The sequence below is a fragment of the Podarcis raffonei genome, chromosome 10, assembly GCF_027172205.1.
Source record: "Podarcis raffonei isolate rPodRaf1 chromosome 10, rPodRaf1.pri, whole genome shotgun sequence".
Classification (NCBI taxonomy): domain Eukaryota; kingdom Metazoa; phylum Chordata; class Lepidosauria; order Squamata; family Lacertidae; genus Podarcis; species Podarcis raffonei.
Window position 1 is genome coordinate 43,448,540 of NC_070611.1, and position 18,448 is coordinate 43,466,987.

Consider the following 18,448-nt stretch of genomic DNA (forward strand, 5'->3'; position numbering starts at 1 on the left):
CTGAGTGCTAAATTAGGAAAAGGAATTTTTGACAGTAATCCTAAACCTGCAAATGTAATATGTTTGAGAGAGAGAGAGAAGGAAACTAGATCAGGCAGAATACAGCTGAAGACAAAATAAAAAGTCACTTTTTAAAACCTAAATAAAATTACTGTAAAGATCTCAAGCATATGCAGAATCAAGATGTTGTTAAAAGCTTTCCCCAACCTCTGGTGCTCAAAGATGCTGTTGGACTGCAACTCCCATCAGGCCCAGTCAGCAGGTCCAGCAACATCCGGAGGACACCAGGTTGCGACAAGCTGCAACTCTGCATGAAATTGTTATTACTATGTCCTTTATTAGAATCAGTGATAATGGAACAAATCCTATTCTTTCTCAGAATTGCATGCTGTGTAATACCTTTCCTATTTATATAGCTAGCCTCTACCTTCTAAACTCTAGAATCAGCACTGTTGCTAACTTCCTAATGATTTTCCCTTTAGGCAGAAGAGGTGAGGCTTACATTTGAGCTTCAAAGCTTTGATGGTGTTATAGGTTTGTGGGTGCCAGACCCCCCCCATTAATCCCTGGATCCAGCAAGTGTTAAAATCTAATCAAGCCAAGTTACCTTCCCATGAGGTGACAGCCTGGGTGATGAGCCATTAAGAGGGATTAAGGGGCTTGGTGCGAGACGGCTAATGGCTAGTGCCCCCTCCCTCAACAGATAGTCAGAGTTTAGAGTAGAGAGTGTGATATAACCTAGAAGAAAAGCAACAAACTGGTCAGATACAGAAAGGTAGCCGTGTTGGTCTGCCATAGTCAAAACAATAATTTTTTTTCCCTTCCAGTAGCACCTTAAAGACCAACTAAGTTAGTTCTTGGTATGAGCTTTCGTGTGCGTGCACACTTCTTGCATGCACACGAAAGCTCATACCAAAAACTAACTTAGTTGGTCTTTAAGGTGCTACTGGAAGGAAAAAAAAAATATTGTTTAAACTGGTCAGAGATCATGAAGTTTGATTTCTGTTTGACTCCAAGGCAGCAGCTATGGGAGAAACAAGACCCTTTTGGGGTGTTGATGCTGTGAATCCCTCCATTGTAGACTCAGGCTGTAGAGATCTGAATATAAACCATATATCATAAAGACACCACAATCTCCACTGTGCCTCATTTCCAAAAGGAAACACAAACCCTGGGTAAGTGCCTGGAACCCCTGGAATCTTGCACCACTCAGAAATTGGGCTGGCGTGCAACACTATCATCATGCCACTGTGGCCAGTGAGTGTGTTGTTCTGAGTTCATCACACTATACGCACAAACTGATGCTTTTGCAGGCTCATAGAGATCACACTACACAAATCTAAGCAGTACACGTCAAAAGCAGCAGCAGCATATGGGGAAAATAAGTTTCCCAATAGTAGGAGATGGTGAGTGGGGCTCAGATGAATTATGTTTATGAAATAACATCCTCCATTCTGAATATCAACAGTATAAATCACTTAATCCACCAACCTCACTATTAACTTGTCTTGGATTAAATGGGGGCAAAACTTCAGCCTAGAGTTTTCTACAGCCATTCCAAACGGGCTGAATGAATGCAGACAGGATAGTAAATATTCATTGCCACCATCACCTGGGGCTGTAAGACTGCAAGGCAGGAGTGGTGTGGAAAGCTACAAAAATGAATCATTCTGCTACCTACAAATGTATGTCCTATAGTCACATGAGTCTATCAGGATCTCCATTAAGTTGTGACAGCATAGCGGCTTCATATAGGGTGTTTTCCTGATTTGGGTATACATAGGTGTAAGGCAGGGTAGGGAGACACCATTGACATTTATTTTGAGAATTATGCAAGCTTCTATGTTATGCTGTATGCATGTGGTAAAACAGATTATTGAGCAGCGCTTGCAAATCATGGGGTGTATAGAGTTCTCCTCTAAAATAAAGTACACTCATGCAGATAGTATGCACGTAATTTATGAAGCAGCTTTTAGAGGTAAGTTATGTGATTTGGTGCCTAGATCTCGATGATAAGTCAGGCTGTGTACATATTGCCAGCTTAAAACACAGCTAAGTCAATTTTTTTCTCTCAGTTTGGATTGAAGATGGTTTTGGGGGGAAATGCATCAAAATGCAGAATTTTGTAAGCAGCAACAAGACAGATTCAGGATAGATATGGATTGTTGCCAACACCATATGGACACCACTTCCTAAAGCAGTGGTGGGAGCACCCTGGATGATGGGCAAATGGGAGTGTATACACAACCTTGGTTTCAAATGAAAATTCATCTTATCCTGCAGTCAAACACCACAAAAGACAACTGGACTGGGTATTACAAAGAAGGCTGTTGCTTTTCCTAACTAAAACTTGCCATCTAAATTGACCCATGAGGTATACAGCTATGTGTAAATGAAATTTCTGGAGCTGGAGAGAGCTTTATTAGAAGCTCAAGCTTCACTTGGGAGCCATGGTGGCTGGTCCATTAGGGCAAATAGGGCATTGCCCCCTCAACCTTAGTCTGCTCTCAGGCAGCCTCCCATCTTCCTGCTTTCTTACTTAAGACTAGTCCAGGAGTTATTCCTGGCTATAAGCTTCCTCCTCCATAGTCTCAGTTTTGACCTTGTAGAACTCAGCACAGAGGAGGGTGGTGACAAAACTAGAATTTGTTGACTTCGCCTGTCATTGGCTCTTGTTCTTGCCTATCATGGGCTTCCTTGCCTTCTACCCTAAGAGTCCAATTGGGCACCAGCCACCTCTGCTTGGGAGACTTTGCCATACCTCAGCCATGTGACAATAATAAACGAGAGTGCTTTTCAGCTTGGGCAGAGCAAGAAAAGGAAATCTCTGCAACTGATTTCACTAAGACTTTACTCATGAGGAATGAAAAAGTGTGATAGGATATAAATACAATGCATTTAATGTACTTTTATTAGAGCAACAGGAACTTTTATTAGAGCAACAGGAATCTAACAGCTACATTGATAAACCTGTAATTAAGAAAATGTCTACAGTGTTATTAAGCCCTTGCTTTTTATGGCTTCTGTGGTGTTACTGCCTATGGAACTTAGCAGGCTCCAAAGTCTTTTCCTGGCACAATGGGTAATTATTTTTGCAACTCTCTGGGTATCCTGCTTATGGTTATGGAATGTTTGGAAACATCCCTACACATCGTTTTGGATATTCATTATGTGGGAATGCAATTCAAAGCTTGTGGTCATTTTCATGGATGCGCAGGAGAGCCGTGGGAGCAGATCTGAACAATGAGTGAAACTTCAAAGACTTCTAGGATTGCATATGCAAGCACACAGACTCATAACTTATCCAAGATGAGATGAAAACATATAGGTAAGGGGGTTTTATGTATATATACAGATAAATCCTAGATGGTACATAGAAAGAGAATTTTAGGGAGAAAAAGAACACAATATATTTTACACGAAAACATTTAGAACCATTCCAACTTCTTAGCTGATGAGCCAGTTGGATATATTTTTAACACCCTTCCTTGCAAAGTAAATCTAAGAAGAACGTTGCTCAAAACTGACCCCACAAAGCCATCTGTTTTGTTAAATGTCAGAATTTTTGAAGAAGGAGTGGAAATAAGTATCACAGGTGATAGACTGTTTCAGAGCTCCGGTCAAAAGCAGTGATTCTGGTAGATTAGATGATTCCAAACTGTGCCAACTCGTGAAGCTCCAGATGGCTGAAAGCTTCCCAAGGGCAAATCACTGTAATATCTGCAAGAAAGAGAGAAAAAGCTTATTATGCCTACATAGATGAAGATGAAAAAGCTCATTTAAGATGGCTTGGGGTGGAGGAAAATAGCACAGGGAACAATAGAGCAATATTGCCTATCAATTACCTGTTCCAAGGCCCTCCATTCCTGGGATATCATCTCCAAAACTATGGAAAAAGCAACAGAAGAGAGTTTGAGTTGCAACCATATGTTTGTGTATTTATTAATATATATATATATATATATTTCCTAACCAAAGAGAACATGCAAAGGAACAGCTGATTTTGTGTCTGTTTTCTGCTGCAAGATCAAGTTGTACTGCCTGGATATTCTCTCCCCCATTAGCAAGCTCCTGCATTTGGCTTGGTCTTGTTTGGCTTGGTCTTGTTACTATGTACAAACAAATGGGACAAATATCTTTAAATATGATCAATTTGTTCCTTACAAAGAGGCACCAAAAAACCCTGCAATTTTCAGAGTGTTTTGAGCCTCATTGGAATGCTGATTCCAATGTTGGCTTGCCACGCAGGGGCATCTATTCACACAGAAGAGAACCAAGTCAAACCAAAATAGAGAAACAATATCCAATATCCTAGGAAATATGGGTGATAACATGCTTGTACCGTTGCTCCCTAAGCATATAGTCACAGAGCTTCTGCTCATTAGCAGGCCATCAAATCTATGCTAAACCATCTCATCATGCTGTCTCATAAGAAAGCCAAGAACAGGAAGTGTACCCTGGCTTAGATACATCTGGAGGGCCACGGATTCGCCATCCCACCATAAAATAGACTGCATTTAACTAGCAAGATAGATTCCGAAACCAGACGGCCACAACATATGAAAAGTATATCAGTGAGTAATCTAAGGCCATATAATGGAATCGACTGTAATGTTGCTGTATGCCCAGGACTCCTCCCCATTTGTCCAGCACCTTAACATCAATATCACCCCTGTCCATTACTCATGTATTTTCCGTTGTAAAATACCCTGATAGGACCCATCAGCAAAGGTCCTATAGTATAAACCATATCAAGCTATCCCCATAAGGTCTTTCCTCTGTCCTCTGTCTCCTTGTGTGATCTAAGAAAGACAAGATCATTACAAACAACTACAGAGCCCAGCTCCATTTATAATGCAGTCCTACATACGTTTATTCATAGGTAAGTACCACTGTGTTCAATGGGCTTATTCCCCAATATTTATGTTTAGGACTATAGCATTATGCAGGTTAAGTCAAGATATCTGTCACACCTCAGTCTATGGCCTGAAGCACAACATACTGTACCATCATTCAGTTACATCTGGAATGGGAAAAGTGTGGCCCTCCAGTAAGCTGTTGTACTACAACTCCCATCACCCTTGATCATTGGGTAAGGGCTGGTGGGAGTTGTAGTTCAGGAACACCAGGAAGGACAAAGGTTCCTCAGCCTTTATGCACATGATGCGTTATTCAGAATGAGAAAAGAGGCCGCTGTCCCAAGGGGCTTACAATCTAGATATCAACTCAAGGGAAACAACCAAGGAAGGAAGAGGGAAATGGAGGCAGTGGTAAAAGAGGAATAAATAAGGCCCACCCCCTGCCCAGTTACACGTATGTAGTTACAGTAGGGGTGATGCCCTAATAGTTGCAGCTTGGTAATACAGAATCTTAAAAGCACATTTGTGAGCGAATGAAGCCTTTGGCTTCTGAATTGCTACTCTTACCCTTTTACTCCTTTTTTGGGGGGCTTGCTCTTGAACTGCCGTGTCTGCCGCTGCTTGAACTTGGGAGGCCCCTTGCGAGGCGTGGTAGGTCCAGTTGTCTCTGAGGCATTGAGGGTGGCAGGCGCTGCTGCGTTCTCAGTCATTCTTCACCTCCTGTGAGGCACTCTGCTGCTTCAGATCTCTGGAACACAAATAAACGCAGTTAATGAAAAAAAGGGGGGTACTTACAATTTACAACCCTTGTTGCCATTAGAATTGGAAAACCTAGACCCCTACTTTAAAGCGATAGGAGCCCTGCCCTCAATTCAGTCTGGTTATGCTGTCTACAACCATATAACTCTCTCTCTTACCAGAGCTACCGTGTTTTTCAAAATCACAGCAAAACCTATGCATCTGAGCTCATGTAAAGTGGCTAGGATTTAAGCACAAACTGCTACTTAAATAATAATAATAATGGAGCAATTTATACAGTGGGATCTGGCCCTTCTATTTTTGCTCATCAAGCAACAATGGAGGTATGTTTGCATACTACACAAATTGCCCCCCCATGACTCCGTGTTCAGTAAATTGTTATGAGATTTGAGCTGATATTGAAGTTTGGCATTAAGACCATTGTTGTTAACTGATCAGGGACTGGTTGGCTGGAGGGTGGGCGGGAATGTTGGTGTGATGTGCAGGAGAAGATTTTCATAGCACAGAGGAAAACCTTATACCTGCCCATTCAGCTGCATTAATAGTGGCCAGCTGAAAGATTAAGAACCATCATTTGGTGGGGAAACACGGCTCAGTGATAAAACATACAGTTTGCATGCAGAAGATCCCATGTTCAATATCCAGTAAAAGAAGAAGAAGAAGAAGAAGCTGATAATAAGTGATGTGAAAATCCCTACTTGAGATCCTGGAGACCTGTTGCTACGCAGAGAAAACAATATAGGGGGAGATGGGCAGATAATCTGACTTGATAGAAGACAATTGCTTATGTTCCTCCCTTAAGTATTTACTTCTGTGCCTAGCACTTGCATTTAAAGGTAAAGGGACCCCTGACCATTAGGTCCAGTCATGGCCGACTCTGGGGTTGCGGCGCTCACCTTGCTTTATTGGCCAAGGGAGCTGGTGTACAGCTTCCGGGTCATGTGGCCAGCATGACTAAGCCACTTCTGGCGAACCAGAGCAGTGCACAGAAACACCATTTACCTTCCCGCTGGAGCAGTACCTATTTATCTACTTGCACTTTGACGTGCTTTCGAACTGCTAGGTTGGCAGGAGTAGGGACCGAGCAACGGGAGCTCACCCCGTCGCGGGGATTCGAACCGCCAACCTTCTGATCGGCAAGTCCTAGGGCTCTGTGGTTTAACCCACAGCGCCACCCACGTCCCAACAGCACTTGCAGTTACAGCAGCCCAAATGCTTGATGCTTTTTGCCATACTGATTGCTAGAAGTGTGCTCTAGTTCCTACATAGCAGGGAAGGGGAACCTCTCAGCCTCTTGATGTTGTTAGGACTCTAACTTCCATCAGCACCAGCCAGGATAGTCAAAGGTCAGCAACGATGGAAGTTGTATGTATGTATATGTGTGTGTGTGTTTGCCTGTGTATATCCAATCTCTAAGCCAGAGCAGATCTACTATGAAACTAATAAAGATTAAACTTCAGGGCCCCTGAACCCAGAGGGGCCCCAGAAGCAGCTTTAGTCCACATTGATTAAAATTTTGGGGTTTAATACACCCAATTTGAGTTGCACGACTCAGATTAATTTTTTGTTGTACAGTATATATTTCAACAATCCTGAAGTTTGAGAGTCAGTACCACAGATGTTGTAAAAGTATGGTGATCTGTCATGAAACAACCCATTTGAAGAAGATAGCTGTGGTTAGCCAGACCTCGTTGCTGGTTGCAAAGGGGCCCCCATGACAGTTCAACCTCCAGGGCCCCAAAAATGTAGGTCTGCCACTGTTCTCAGCTCACGCAAGGCAGCCTGGTGAACATACTGCTGAAATAGGATTTGGACCTCCATATGCTAGACTGAAGCTAAAGTCTTCAACTTTTTCAACCCAGAACCCCCTTAGCCCCTTCTTCTGCCTGCTCCTTTCTGAGAACTAGAGTGACCAAAAATGGGGCAAAAAAGGGCAGGGCTTCTGAATTTTAGCAGCTGAAAGAAAGCGGTATTTTGCAATGGGCAGCTTTTCACGCAAGGGTGGATTAAGATTCCACTGCTGACATTTCATCTTCTATACATCTCCTAAGGGAGAAGGAGTGCTTCACATCTGGTCCCTTCATCCAATCTTTCATATTTTCTTTAAAAATCCTAAACAAGACAAAAAATGGCTAAGGTGATGTCCGCTTATGGCTTCCTACCCATTGGTTGTGAACCAATGTGCCAATTTTGACTAAAAGGACTTTCTGTTGGCTGAAGTAGCAGGTCCACTGCTTTGACATCTGTGGGGTTTGTCTCAACACAATGGAGGCAGAAGGAATTCAGTTTGAATCAACACTTCCTGAAACAATATGCAAACTAAAATGCAGCTGTCCTTCGACATTCTCGCTTCTCCTAATTTCTCAATGCAGTTCCTCCAACCAAATAATGTGTACAAAGCTGCATATATTTGGTAAATGGTTTGCAAAAAAATATGCATAACAGACAAAACTGCATAACAAACTGTCTTATTTTGAGAGAAAGGCACACTGAAATGCTGATGGCTATTCATGAGGCAAAACAAAGAAATAACTGCATACACTGTAAACCAGGCACCCTCAGACTCGGCCTTCCAGATGTTTTGGGACTACAATTCCCATCATCCCTGACCACTGGTCCTGTTAGCTAGGCATGATGGGAGCTGTAGTCCCAAAACATCTGGAGGGCCAAGTTTGGCGATGCCTGCTGTAAACGGATGGAGAAATGTGGAAAACAGAACTTAAGTTAGGAAAATTGGGAAGCTTGGGGTTAAAAAACCTGAGAGATTTTGTCCACCCCAGCTCACACACTGCAAAAACCAAAAACCAGTTATTGGGTGCTTTCATTGTCCATTAGGCCAAAGCCACCTTCCCAGTCAAAATGGCCTCTATGCCTAAGTGCCAAAGGAAAAGGTTTCGTCCTTTCTTCTTTGTCCCTCACACACACATGTGAAGTCACATGTTTGTCCCTTCTGCTCCGCATAAGCATTATGCAACTCCCATTCTAGACTTTTCTCATGGCTTGTTCTCAGGCTGATCCCTGATGTCAGAGGACAAAATTAGCCCAGACATAAGAGCTGGTGCTTAATCTCTTTATGTCAGAGCACCGTACTGTATCTCCTTGGCGCAGCCTGCTAATATCTCCTCATATCTCTCTCTACAGCAGTGGGATATTTTTATGTCTCTAGCCTATAAAAACATGCAGGTAGCATTTTCACAAAAAACAACAACTATTACCTGAAGAACAAAGAGCAGGGTACTGCTTGCCCTCGAAAACATTTCTGAAATGGTGGCTAAGACTTTTTATTCCAACAATGTACTGTATGTAAAAGGCTGGGATCTGCTCTTGAAATGAAGGACGAGACAGATTTGCTTAACAAATGTATTATGGTTCGTTGTTGCTAATAATTATATGTAGCTTGTTTATGAGATTCCAAAGACGCTTCAGCAATTGCATTGCTCAAGAGGAGCAACTTGTAATAACTTCACAAACGAACTATCTGCTTCTTTTCATGCCTCTTTAATGTATGTTGTGTAGTCGATAAATATTTAACATTGGAAGATTTGTAGTTTCTCATGGTTCAGCCAAATGCTGTGATCAGACCAAACTGACAAATCTGCAAATAATTTCAGTTCATGTCTTCTATCACCATAGACCTGCAAGCCATATTAGGAGTTACATTATGAATTTGGACATAGCTAATGACTAGCTGCTCATTCCTAAGTATGTTTACTTGGGAGTAAGTCCAATTCAGTTCAATGGGACTCACTCTTACTCTGGAGTAAGCTCCTCAGAACTGATGGTGGTTTTCTGTGTGGGATTGCTCTGCTAGGTGTAGCATGTTTTCCAGTAAGCTCCTAGACTTTCTTTATGTTGTGTTGAGTTAGGAAAAATGTTTTATTTCCATTTTTTGAGAGCTAGGAAGTTCAAGAGGAAAGTCTAAACAATTTGATCAAGGAAATTTGGGACACAGCCAAATCCCATTCTGGGATCAGATTCTTTGCTGAAGCAAATGGACCTCTGCCAGTTTGCATTAGCACGAACAGACCTGTAGCATCTTAAGGACAAGTGTGTGTGTGTGTGTGTGTGTGTGTGTGTGTGTGTGTGTGTGTGTTCTTTAAAGAAGTGACAAAGGACTGGGGGGAGGGAAACCACTCAGTTCTTAGGGTTTTCATGCTGTATACTGATTCTGCTGCTTTCAGAGATTGCATATGCCCAAACTACATCCATGGTTACAAATTACATACTTTAACAGTCATTGTGGTAAACAATTCCAGCAAGAGGAACATTTGGCTAGAAAACCTATTTAAATAAACAGCTCACAGGATGCTCTTGAGAAGCTTGGACTGGGTTTCATTGAAAATGTGGGATGTACCCCTGAGTGAACAAAACATCAGGAAATTTTCAGGGAAAGAGACTTGAACCCACAAATTTAGAAAGGCATTAAGATGCACACAGCAAGACCATGTCTGTGTATGTATGTACACACTGCATATTCAGCATATAAGATCCCCAAAGAACCCTGGAAGATGTAGCTTGTTAAGGGAGCTGGGGATTGTAGTCTTGTGAGGTATAGAGCATAAAGCAATGGGGAAGGGCTGGAGCTTAGTGGCAGGGAACCTGCTCTGCATGCAGAAGGTCCCAGATTCAATCCCCGGCATCTATAGGGCTCAGAGAGAGCTCTGTCTGGGATGCAAGAGCCCCCCTGCCATTCCATAAGTAGATGGCTCTGAGCTAGTTGGACCAATGGTCTGACTTGTTAAGAGGGAGCTTCCTAGGTTCCTAATGCTATTTCCAAACAGATTGTCCCCAGTTTCTCTGCTTCTCCTTTTAGAAAGCAAAGGGGAAGGAAGGTACCACCTCAAGTATTCATAAAATGTTGCTTCCATTTCAGAGCAAGGGTACTGTAGCTGACAAAGAGATGTGCTGCCTGTAGTCAAGGGAAATTCATGTAAACTGAGTTCTCACCCGGCTCAATATTAAAAGGAATAGAGAGAAAGGGGATCTAGCAGTGGCCACAAATGATCCTTCCTATTTCTTCACCACCACCCTGTCATCAATGCATGCATCTCATCTAGTCAGGGAAAAAATATTACAACGGTCCACTTCTTTTACCTGCTGTCAGTAACAGACCAGCGGGGAAAAGGGGCTAGCAATCCTTTCCCACCAACGGCAGAAATGCCCTACTCCATTCTTCACCAATGCCCTTCAGAGCTACTGAGTAAGTTTCTCTGTAGAATTCATCAAGTTGGGTAGCACACAACGTTACAGCCAATTTCTTCACCCCAAGCCACTGATCCTGGTCTTCCACCATCACTGTACTGTATAAAGTGCCTGCGACTGAACCCCTCGATTCACACTTCAACTTTTGGATTGATGCCTTTCAATGACTCCTTTAAATCCCTTGGGAACTTACCTCTCAGATAATGTAAGACAGCAATTCCGCCACTAATATTGCCTGTTGTTATTGGAAAAACAGTCCCGGGATGAGCGAACCAGTGCAGGTGTCAGCAGTGAAATATGCCTTGAAAAGTGCTGTGCAATTGCGTGTCCTTTTTTCCTCCAACCTTCATTTCTCTCCCTACTTCAACGTCAAACTCGGCGCTTTCTAATTGGCTCTGACAGGTCCCTATTTCAGTTGAAGAGTTAATCCATTGTGTAAAGACGTTGCGTACGTCGTCAGATGGTTAATTTTACCTAATGCAATCTTGTCCACGGTAATGCTCTTATCCTGATGCTGTCAGATGGCAACCCACCTCCGGGTTAGTATCCAGGTTAATCTTCCCCCTCCTCCCTTTGTGAACATCTTGTAGGAGGGCTTGTGCACAAATGGCAAATTGCTTCTTCCTAATCCCTCCCTTTCACGGCATTTATCTCTGATCCTTTAGGAAAGGCAAAATAGATTCTCCGGCTGATGTTCTTTACAGCAGGGCCAGATACAAAACTCTACGTGGGCTGCTCTGATCCTTTTTGATTTATCACCCTGGAAACATCTCATATCCCAGCTCCATGTCTGGCAAGAATATCACACGCTGGGCCATGGGAAGACCAAGTATCACTAACTACTCAAAGCTGGTGTACTTTTAAGTGCGGTCCAAAACTCATCATACACTGAGCCCTTTGTGTGTGCTGTGGTTGTCCTCAGAATGGTAGGCTGTGTACCCATCATTGCCTTAGAACACAGCCAAGCCATTCTTTTTCTCAATTCAGATTGAAGCTGGTTTGGGGATAAGCACATAAAAATGCAGCGTTCCACAAGAAACGACAGGATCAATACGAGATAAATATAGATTGTGGCTAATGCCGGGTGAACACAGCTTCCTAAGCTAGGAGTGGGGGTGCAATGGATGCAGAGTAAATAGGAAGCATGTACACACTAGTAGTCAGGAGCTCCAGTCTCCAAAAGAAGCCATTCATAAGTATTGCACCCATGATATCACTCTAGCCATTTGCTACCTAGAATCTTCTTAATCTAGATTCAGACATAATTCTGGTTGCATTGAGAAGTCATGCTATTCCAGTTTGGTTTTTGTGGGAGACTGATTGCCCAAAATCAATTATTTCCAACATCTGCTGATGACCAGATATTTTATTCTTCTCAAGCCAAAGGAGAAATGCTTTAAAAGGGGGAATCACATGCCCACACCCTACACTATACACACTCTCTCTAAATGTCTAAATGCAATCACCATACATTTTCACTACACATCTTTTCCCAGCCACTAGTTCACTGATAATAAGAATGTACAGGCAGCAGACATCATATTGTGAAGGAAGAAATGTTGGCGGCTCCTTGTAATTGGTTGAATATTTTATGAATCAGGTGAAACCCTGCTCCAACAGATGTCAATGGCAAAACACCCACTGGTTTTAATAAAGCCCCACTTAAGCCTTTGCCATCCTTCCATCTTCCTGATACAATCTCAAGGCATCAACACTTTAAAGTCCTTCAAAGACCACATGGGACACCCACCACACACCCTTGATAAATCAGCTCTTTAATTACATTTTCTCAACCACTTCAGACAATTCTGTAAGTCAACTCAGCTAACAACAGAGTCCCATGAAGTTTGCAACTGCCAACGGGTAAGCCAAAACGCTACCAAGAAAAATACTACGGTAAAAGTGACTAGCAAAATAAAACTTGCCTGGATGTCCAACTGACTACCTATTTACACTGAGTCCAATGAAAGATTTATTGCATTCATCTTGAAAAAGTCACATAATCATAAGGCAAATTATATAACCTTTACTGCTAGTGTTAAGAGTCCTTCAGATTAAAAAAAGATCAAAGAAAAGGGAAGTTTAAACAAGTCCTCCATACTTTTTTCTAATTTCAAAGCACAGTCCACAAGAACTCCTCCTTTCTCTCTTCCCTGCTTCACTGTCTAAAAGATGCAGATATATTTTTTTTAAAAAAGAAAACTTACAGTGTTGTGAGCTCCTCTTGGAAACCATGAAGTTATTTCCTACCCGCTTGATGAGAAAAATCTCTCTGAAAGACAAAGCACCCTCCAGAAATACTCCAGGGTGTCCTAATCCACCAGGTGACTTCACTGTCAAATGGCACCAATGACAATGTGTCATGCCTCAGAGGAGGAGGAGTGGACATGTTTCTGAGAGTGTTGATCCCAGATTTACTTTAGAGTGCATTTTGGGGGAGCTGTATTAGAATACATACAACAAGCATGAGAAGACATTCCTCAGTGGAAGAGGATGAGATTGTCTGGCACTGACTGGACGTTTCTCACCTGCCCTGAAATTCTCACTTTATCTGAAAAAAGAAAAGAAAAGGGGGAGTCAGATACATAGGGGGAGGCTCTCACATAGATGCAGAAGCTGTTTTATGAAATTAAAGCTTTTTCAACAGTGCCAGAATAGGGGAAGCCCTGAGCCAAATGATTAGGAACAAAACAACAAAAGGGGTACTTTTCAGTTCAACACCACATTGTTAAGATCCTTTAGAGAGACTCACACTTCTCCTGTTTGATAGTATTCACTGTACATTTTCTGTCTAATATCTTCCAGTTACATAATAACATGTGGCTCCAAGTCTGAGGAGTGTGCCTGTGTACTTGGCAGCAGTAACTACAATAATTAGTTTCCAGTTTGTTTCTGGGTCCAGTTCAAGGTGCTCATATTGGTGTTTAAAGCCTTACACAACTTAGGTCCTGAATATCTGAAAGACCACTTCCATCACTACAGATCCTCTCAGGTGTTAAGGTCACAAGAGAGGTGTTTCATCACCCTCAGAAGTGCAGATTATGACATTTTAGGAGAGGGCTTTTCTACGTCCAAGCACACTGGTCCGGTAACCCAGGTGGAGGTTCTGCTATAGCAAAAATGATGACAAAATAATAATCTGGGATTAAAATTGGCCACAACTTCATTGATTACAGATGTAGTAGATTTTGGCATAGGCATTGGGTATGCATCCTAAATCAGCCCGCCTGCTTGCTAATTGATTACTCCTTCAGGGTTGATCCTTGGTGCAGGGATCTCCCCTTGATGTAGATCAAATGGGGCGATCCCACCAGAATGCCAGCAGGGTGTTCTATGGCCCAATGGGCCCAGTCTGTAGGATTGCCTATGACCACCTTGACAGCATCACGAGTACAAATCATGATGAATGCACAACGATAAGGATGTCTGAAGGGGCTCCAACAGCTACATTTCTATGTGTGTCCCCCCATGTCCTTTTTATTGCACATTCATGATTATTTCTGCTCATGATACTAGTGGGGTGGTCACATACAATCCCATTTTCAATACTGCTTGCACCTGAAAACGTCTGGAGGCAGTCACACTGCTTCATTCCCAATCAGTGCATATCCTGTAACTTCCTGCTGAAGTCCTGTAACTTTTTATACCACAAACGTTCTGGGTTTCTTTTATCCTCCTTTTGTTGCACTGTAGCCCCACTAGACAGCATTAATGTGGTAGTGTTGTAGAATCACCACAGAACAACTAATGATGCAGAAGAAACCCACCACTAATGCACTATAATTGTGGGCTCATCCAGACTTCTGCTTGTCCCACCACTTCCCCCCATGAAAATCTTTACTGCAGAATAGCAGCAAACATCAGTGGGGTTTTCTGTGGATTGATGCTTGCTCTGATTCAGCGCTAAAGAGTGTGGAAAGCGGAGGGGCAAACAGAAAATCACTCAAACCTGTGCACAAAAAGCTTTCTAGGCATAAGACAAGTGGAAATGTGGACAAGCCCACAGTCAGTAACAGGTTGCAGAATACACCCGTGATAAAACAGCCGTCTTGAGGGGGGGGGGCTGTGTTAGGTTGCTATTAAAGGCACATGAGCAGGACATTACTTTTATTTTTTTAAGACAATTATAGAGAAAAGAGACTGTAGTTTGTGAGGCCATGTGCCTTCCTTTTGTGTGTGAATGCCAATACATATACACACACACACCCCTCAGGGATGAAATCTCCTCCACACAGTGCCTGGGACCTTGAGATTATTCATGTTGCACATGACATGATAAGCGTTGGCTGCAGGCAGCTGGAGGAACCATGCACAGATTCAGCAGCAGGCTTGTTGCATCTGCCGCTGCCGCCACTCCACCCACATGTCTGCTCACCTCTGAGTTTCCATCTGTCTCGGCAGCAACGCAAAGGGTTGCTTCTTGCCACTGTCCCCCTTTTATGCGGTACTTGCTCTCTCCTCTCTTTTAAACATGCCTCATGGCTTATGGCCTCTTCTACCATTTCCTTATTTCTTTATGAGATTCCTTACCCACCTTTTCACCACAAGCCTGGCTACAACAACAGAACACACAAATATCAAGACAGACAGAACAGTTACAGTTTTAAAAACAAGTTTAAACTGTTCCAGCCGGAACAGAACAAATTGAGCAATAGAGGCGAGTCCCACAAAACATCCTGTCTTAACTGCCAAAGGGCAGAGTAAAGAGATGGATTTTCATTTGTTTTTCTCCCCACCCCCGATGTCTTGTGATCGATTATGCAAAGCGGGGCTTACCTGCCCCCCCATATTTTATTCAAGTTTGCACCCCGGTGGGTGTTGTGTTTTGGGGAGTGTATTCTACAACATATAACTGATACAATAATTGTGCATTATGGGTAGATTTATACTGGATGGCCCACACACTATTCTGCTTTATTAGTTGTTCTGCAATGCTTCCCCAATGTTACTAAATTATTGGCATCAGGTGGGGGGCACTCTTGCACTATAGCGTAACAAAAGTCGGACATGAATCCAGGAGCATTTGTGGCATAAAAAGTTACAATATTTCAGCAGGAAGCTACAGGGCATGAACCAATTGGAAATGATGCGGTATGCCCACACCTTGAAACTTTTAGTTGCAAACAATATGGAAAGTGGATTTGCATATAACCCCCCTGATAAAATCATGAGCGCAACTAACCATGAATGTGCAATAAAAGGGGCAGCTGGTCTTCTACTCACGACCCCCTATTGAGTCTCATTCTTCTACCTAGCTAAGGACCAAACTAGGCAAGATCCCACATGTAGAACGTCCCTGAAAATGGCAGCTGGGCATCTCATTTCCCTCCCCCCACCCTTCATAAGCAAGGTCAACCATTGCAGGGTTGGTTCACCCATGAGGCAAGGTAAGACAATCTCTACAAGCAGCAGAATTGACAGAGGCAGCATACGCAACCTCCAAGGAACGCTTCTCCTGCTGCTGCCACCACTGCCACACATTCCTTGGAAGCCAGATCTGCGTTCTCCTTGGCAGCACCCCAACTCCCAATGCTGCCTCTGCAGCTGCCTCTCAGTGATTAGGGGATGCTGCTGGTCTCCTCCCACCCTAGGGAGGAAATGGCAGGAGCTGTCCTCTGGGGTCTTCTAGGCTCTACTTGCATGGGATGTGGGTGGTGCTGTGGTCTAAACCATTGAGCCTCTTGGGCTTGCTGATCAGAAGGTCGACGGTGTAAATCCACGCGATGGAGCAAGCTCCCATTGCTCTGTCCCAGCTCCTGCCAACCTAGCAGTTCGAAAGCACACCAGTGCAAGTAGATAAATAAGTACAGCTTTGGTGGGAAGGTAAACAGCGTTTCCGTGTGCTCTGGCTTCAGTCACAGTGTTCTGTTGAGCCAGAAGTGGTTTAGTCATGCTGGCCACATGACCTGGAAAGTTGTCTGTGGACAAACACCAGTTCCCTTGGCCTGAAAGAGAGATGAGCACCGCAACCCCGTAGTCACCTTTGACGGGACTTAACCATCCAGGGGTCATTTACCTTTACCTTTTACCTAGGCTCTGCATCCAGCATGATTCAGAGTGGCTCCCTTTCCCTCTCACAATGGCCTTTGATTCCCATTCCAACCTTTCGGGAAAGTTGATTTTGTTGCCCCCTTGCTCCTGATGTAGCTCTTCACTCAATCCTTCTTCCCTGGTGGCAGGCGGCAACATCTTGTGGTTCACCTCAGGTGCCAAGATGTCTTGAGTTGGCCCTGTTGCCTTGTTTTGGGACATGATGGGTTCCCCCATCCCTGCTCTGAATAACTGATGACAGCAAGGAGGGGAGGGGGAAATTTGGTACGTTGTGACATCACATCATGGGGTAAGCTGTACTATATGTCATGAAAAGGCTAGAAGAACTAGATGTTCCCTCTGCTAATTGCTGGTTTTGACAGTAGCCATCTGTTACAGCATTTTTGCTTCTTCCAATCTTTAATTAAAATGCTTCATTATCTATAATAATAAACAACACTAGAAATGAAGGAGAAGAATGGTAAATAAAACTACTGTAACACAGCCTTCACCAGTGTGGTGCTTCCATCAACTCCCATTAAAAATTCCCATCAGTTTCATCCAGGATGGCCAATGTCAGGGATGATGGGAGTTGCAGCCCAACAACATATGGGAGGACCACAGTTTCCCAACCCTGTGCCAGTCCACCATTCTGTTCCAAAATCAACAAGCCACACACATTTGGAAGCTCTTAAGCAGGATATGAAGATGATGAATGTCTCGTATTGTTTTCTTCCAGCACCTGATAATTACATAAAGATTCCATTTAGCTGTCATGGTGAACGGCCGTTGACAGAATGATTGTCCATTGATTTGCTTAATCAGGTTTGAGATCCGTTTAAGGTTTGGCCATCATTACCTCTTCAGGTAGTGAATTCTAAAGGGGATGGGGGACAATTCCCTTTTCTCTCCTGACCCTATCGCAGATAACTTTTGCTGGGTGGCTGTGACCCAAGGTACCAATATTGTGAGAGAGGAAGAAAAAAAAAATCTCTCTAACTACTCTTTCTCAGCATTACTGATTCATGAACTCTTATTATCTCTCCCCTAAATGTGGGAACACGTGCTGCAGCTGCTTTTAAACTTCAGATACACTGCTGGGAAATTGGATTATTGATCTTCTCCTACATCTCAGCTTGTTTGGTCCTGACTCAGAGCATGCAGTTAAGACTGCCTTGCCAATTTTATTGTTGAAAACAGACAGCTTTCACCTCAGTTCTGCTGAGAAACACCAAACCCTTTCAAAATGAGTACTCCATTTAAACCTTGCTTTCACTTTAATTCAGTCTTCCAAAATAATAACTTAAGCTTGTTTTCCATATGGAAACCAGAGGGATCCAACACAGAGTCCATGGCTTATGTGTAGCTGTATACTTGTGTACTTTGCCTGGCGTGTCCCACTAGAATTTTTTTAGTAACCTTAACTACAAAATATATACTTTCCTACCTCTAAGAAAACCCATATGGCAACATTTACATATCTCCCATTCTTACGTTTTCCAGTGTGATACCAGCAAAATTTGATTCCCTTGTATAAAATACCCATGTTTGGAGCAGTGTCCTTTATCCCTTTCCCACTCCAGAAACTCACACCCCCC

General features: G+C 43.1%; 1 protein-coding gene across 4 annotated transcripts; it reads right to left on the bottom strand.

Moving 5' to 3' along the window:
* Positions 1-978: 978 nt before the first annotated feature.
* PDE6H (phosphodiesterase 6H) lies at positions 979-17,423 on the bottom strand. 4 transcript variants are annotated; one of them, XM_053406234.1, is made up of 5 exons: positions 16,837-17,423; positions 13,349-13,371; positions 5,427-5,607; positions 3,846-3,886; positions 979-3,720 (listed from the first exon to the last, which is right to left on the bottom strand). In XM_053406234.1, the coding sequence occupies exons 3-5, from the start codon at positions 5,567-5,569 to the stop codon at positions 3,644-3,646; spliced, it is 261 nt and encodes an 86-aa protein (XP_053262209.1). In that variant the 5' UTR covers positions 5,570-5,607; positions 13,349-13,371; positions 16,837-17,423; the 3' UTR covers positions 979-3,643. The 4 variants fall into 4 exon arrangements, with proteins under 4 accessions (XP_053262209.1, XP_053262206.1, XP_053262207.1 ...); XM_053406231.1 differs by lacking the exons at positions 13,349-13,371; positions 16,837-17,423 and adding an exon at positions 13,028-13,333; XM_053406232.1 differs by lacking the exons at positions 13,349-13,371; positions 16,837-17,423 and adding an exon at positions 11,014-11,615.
* Positions 17,424-18,448: the final 1,025 nt, after the last annotated feature.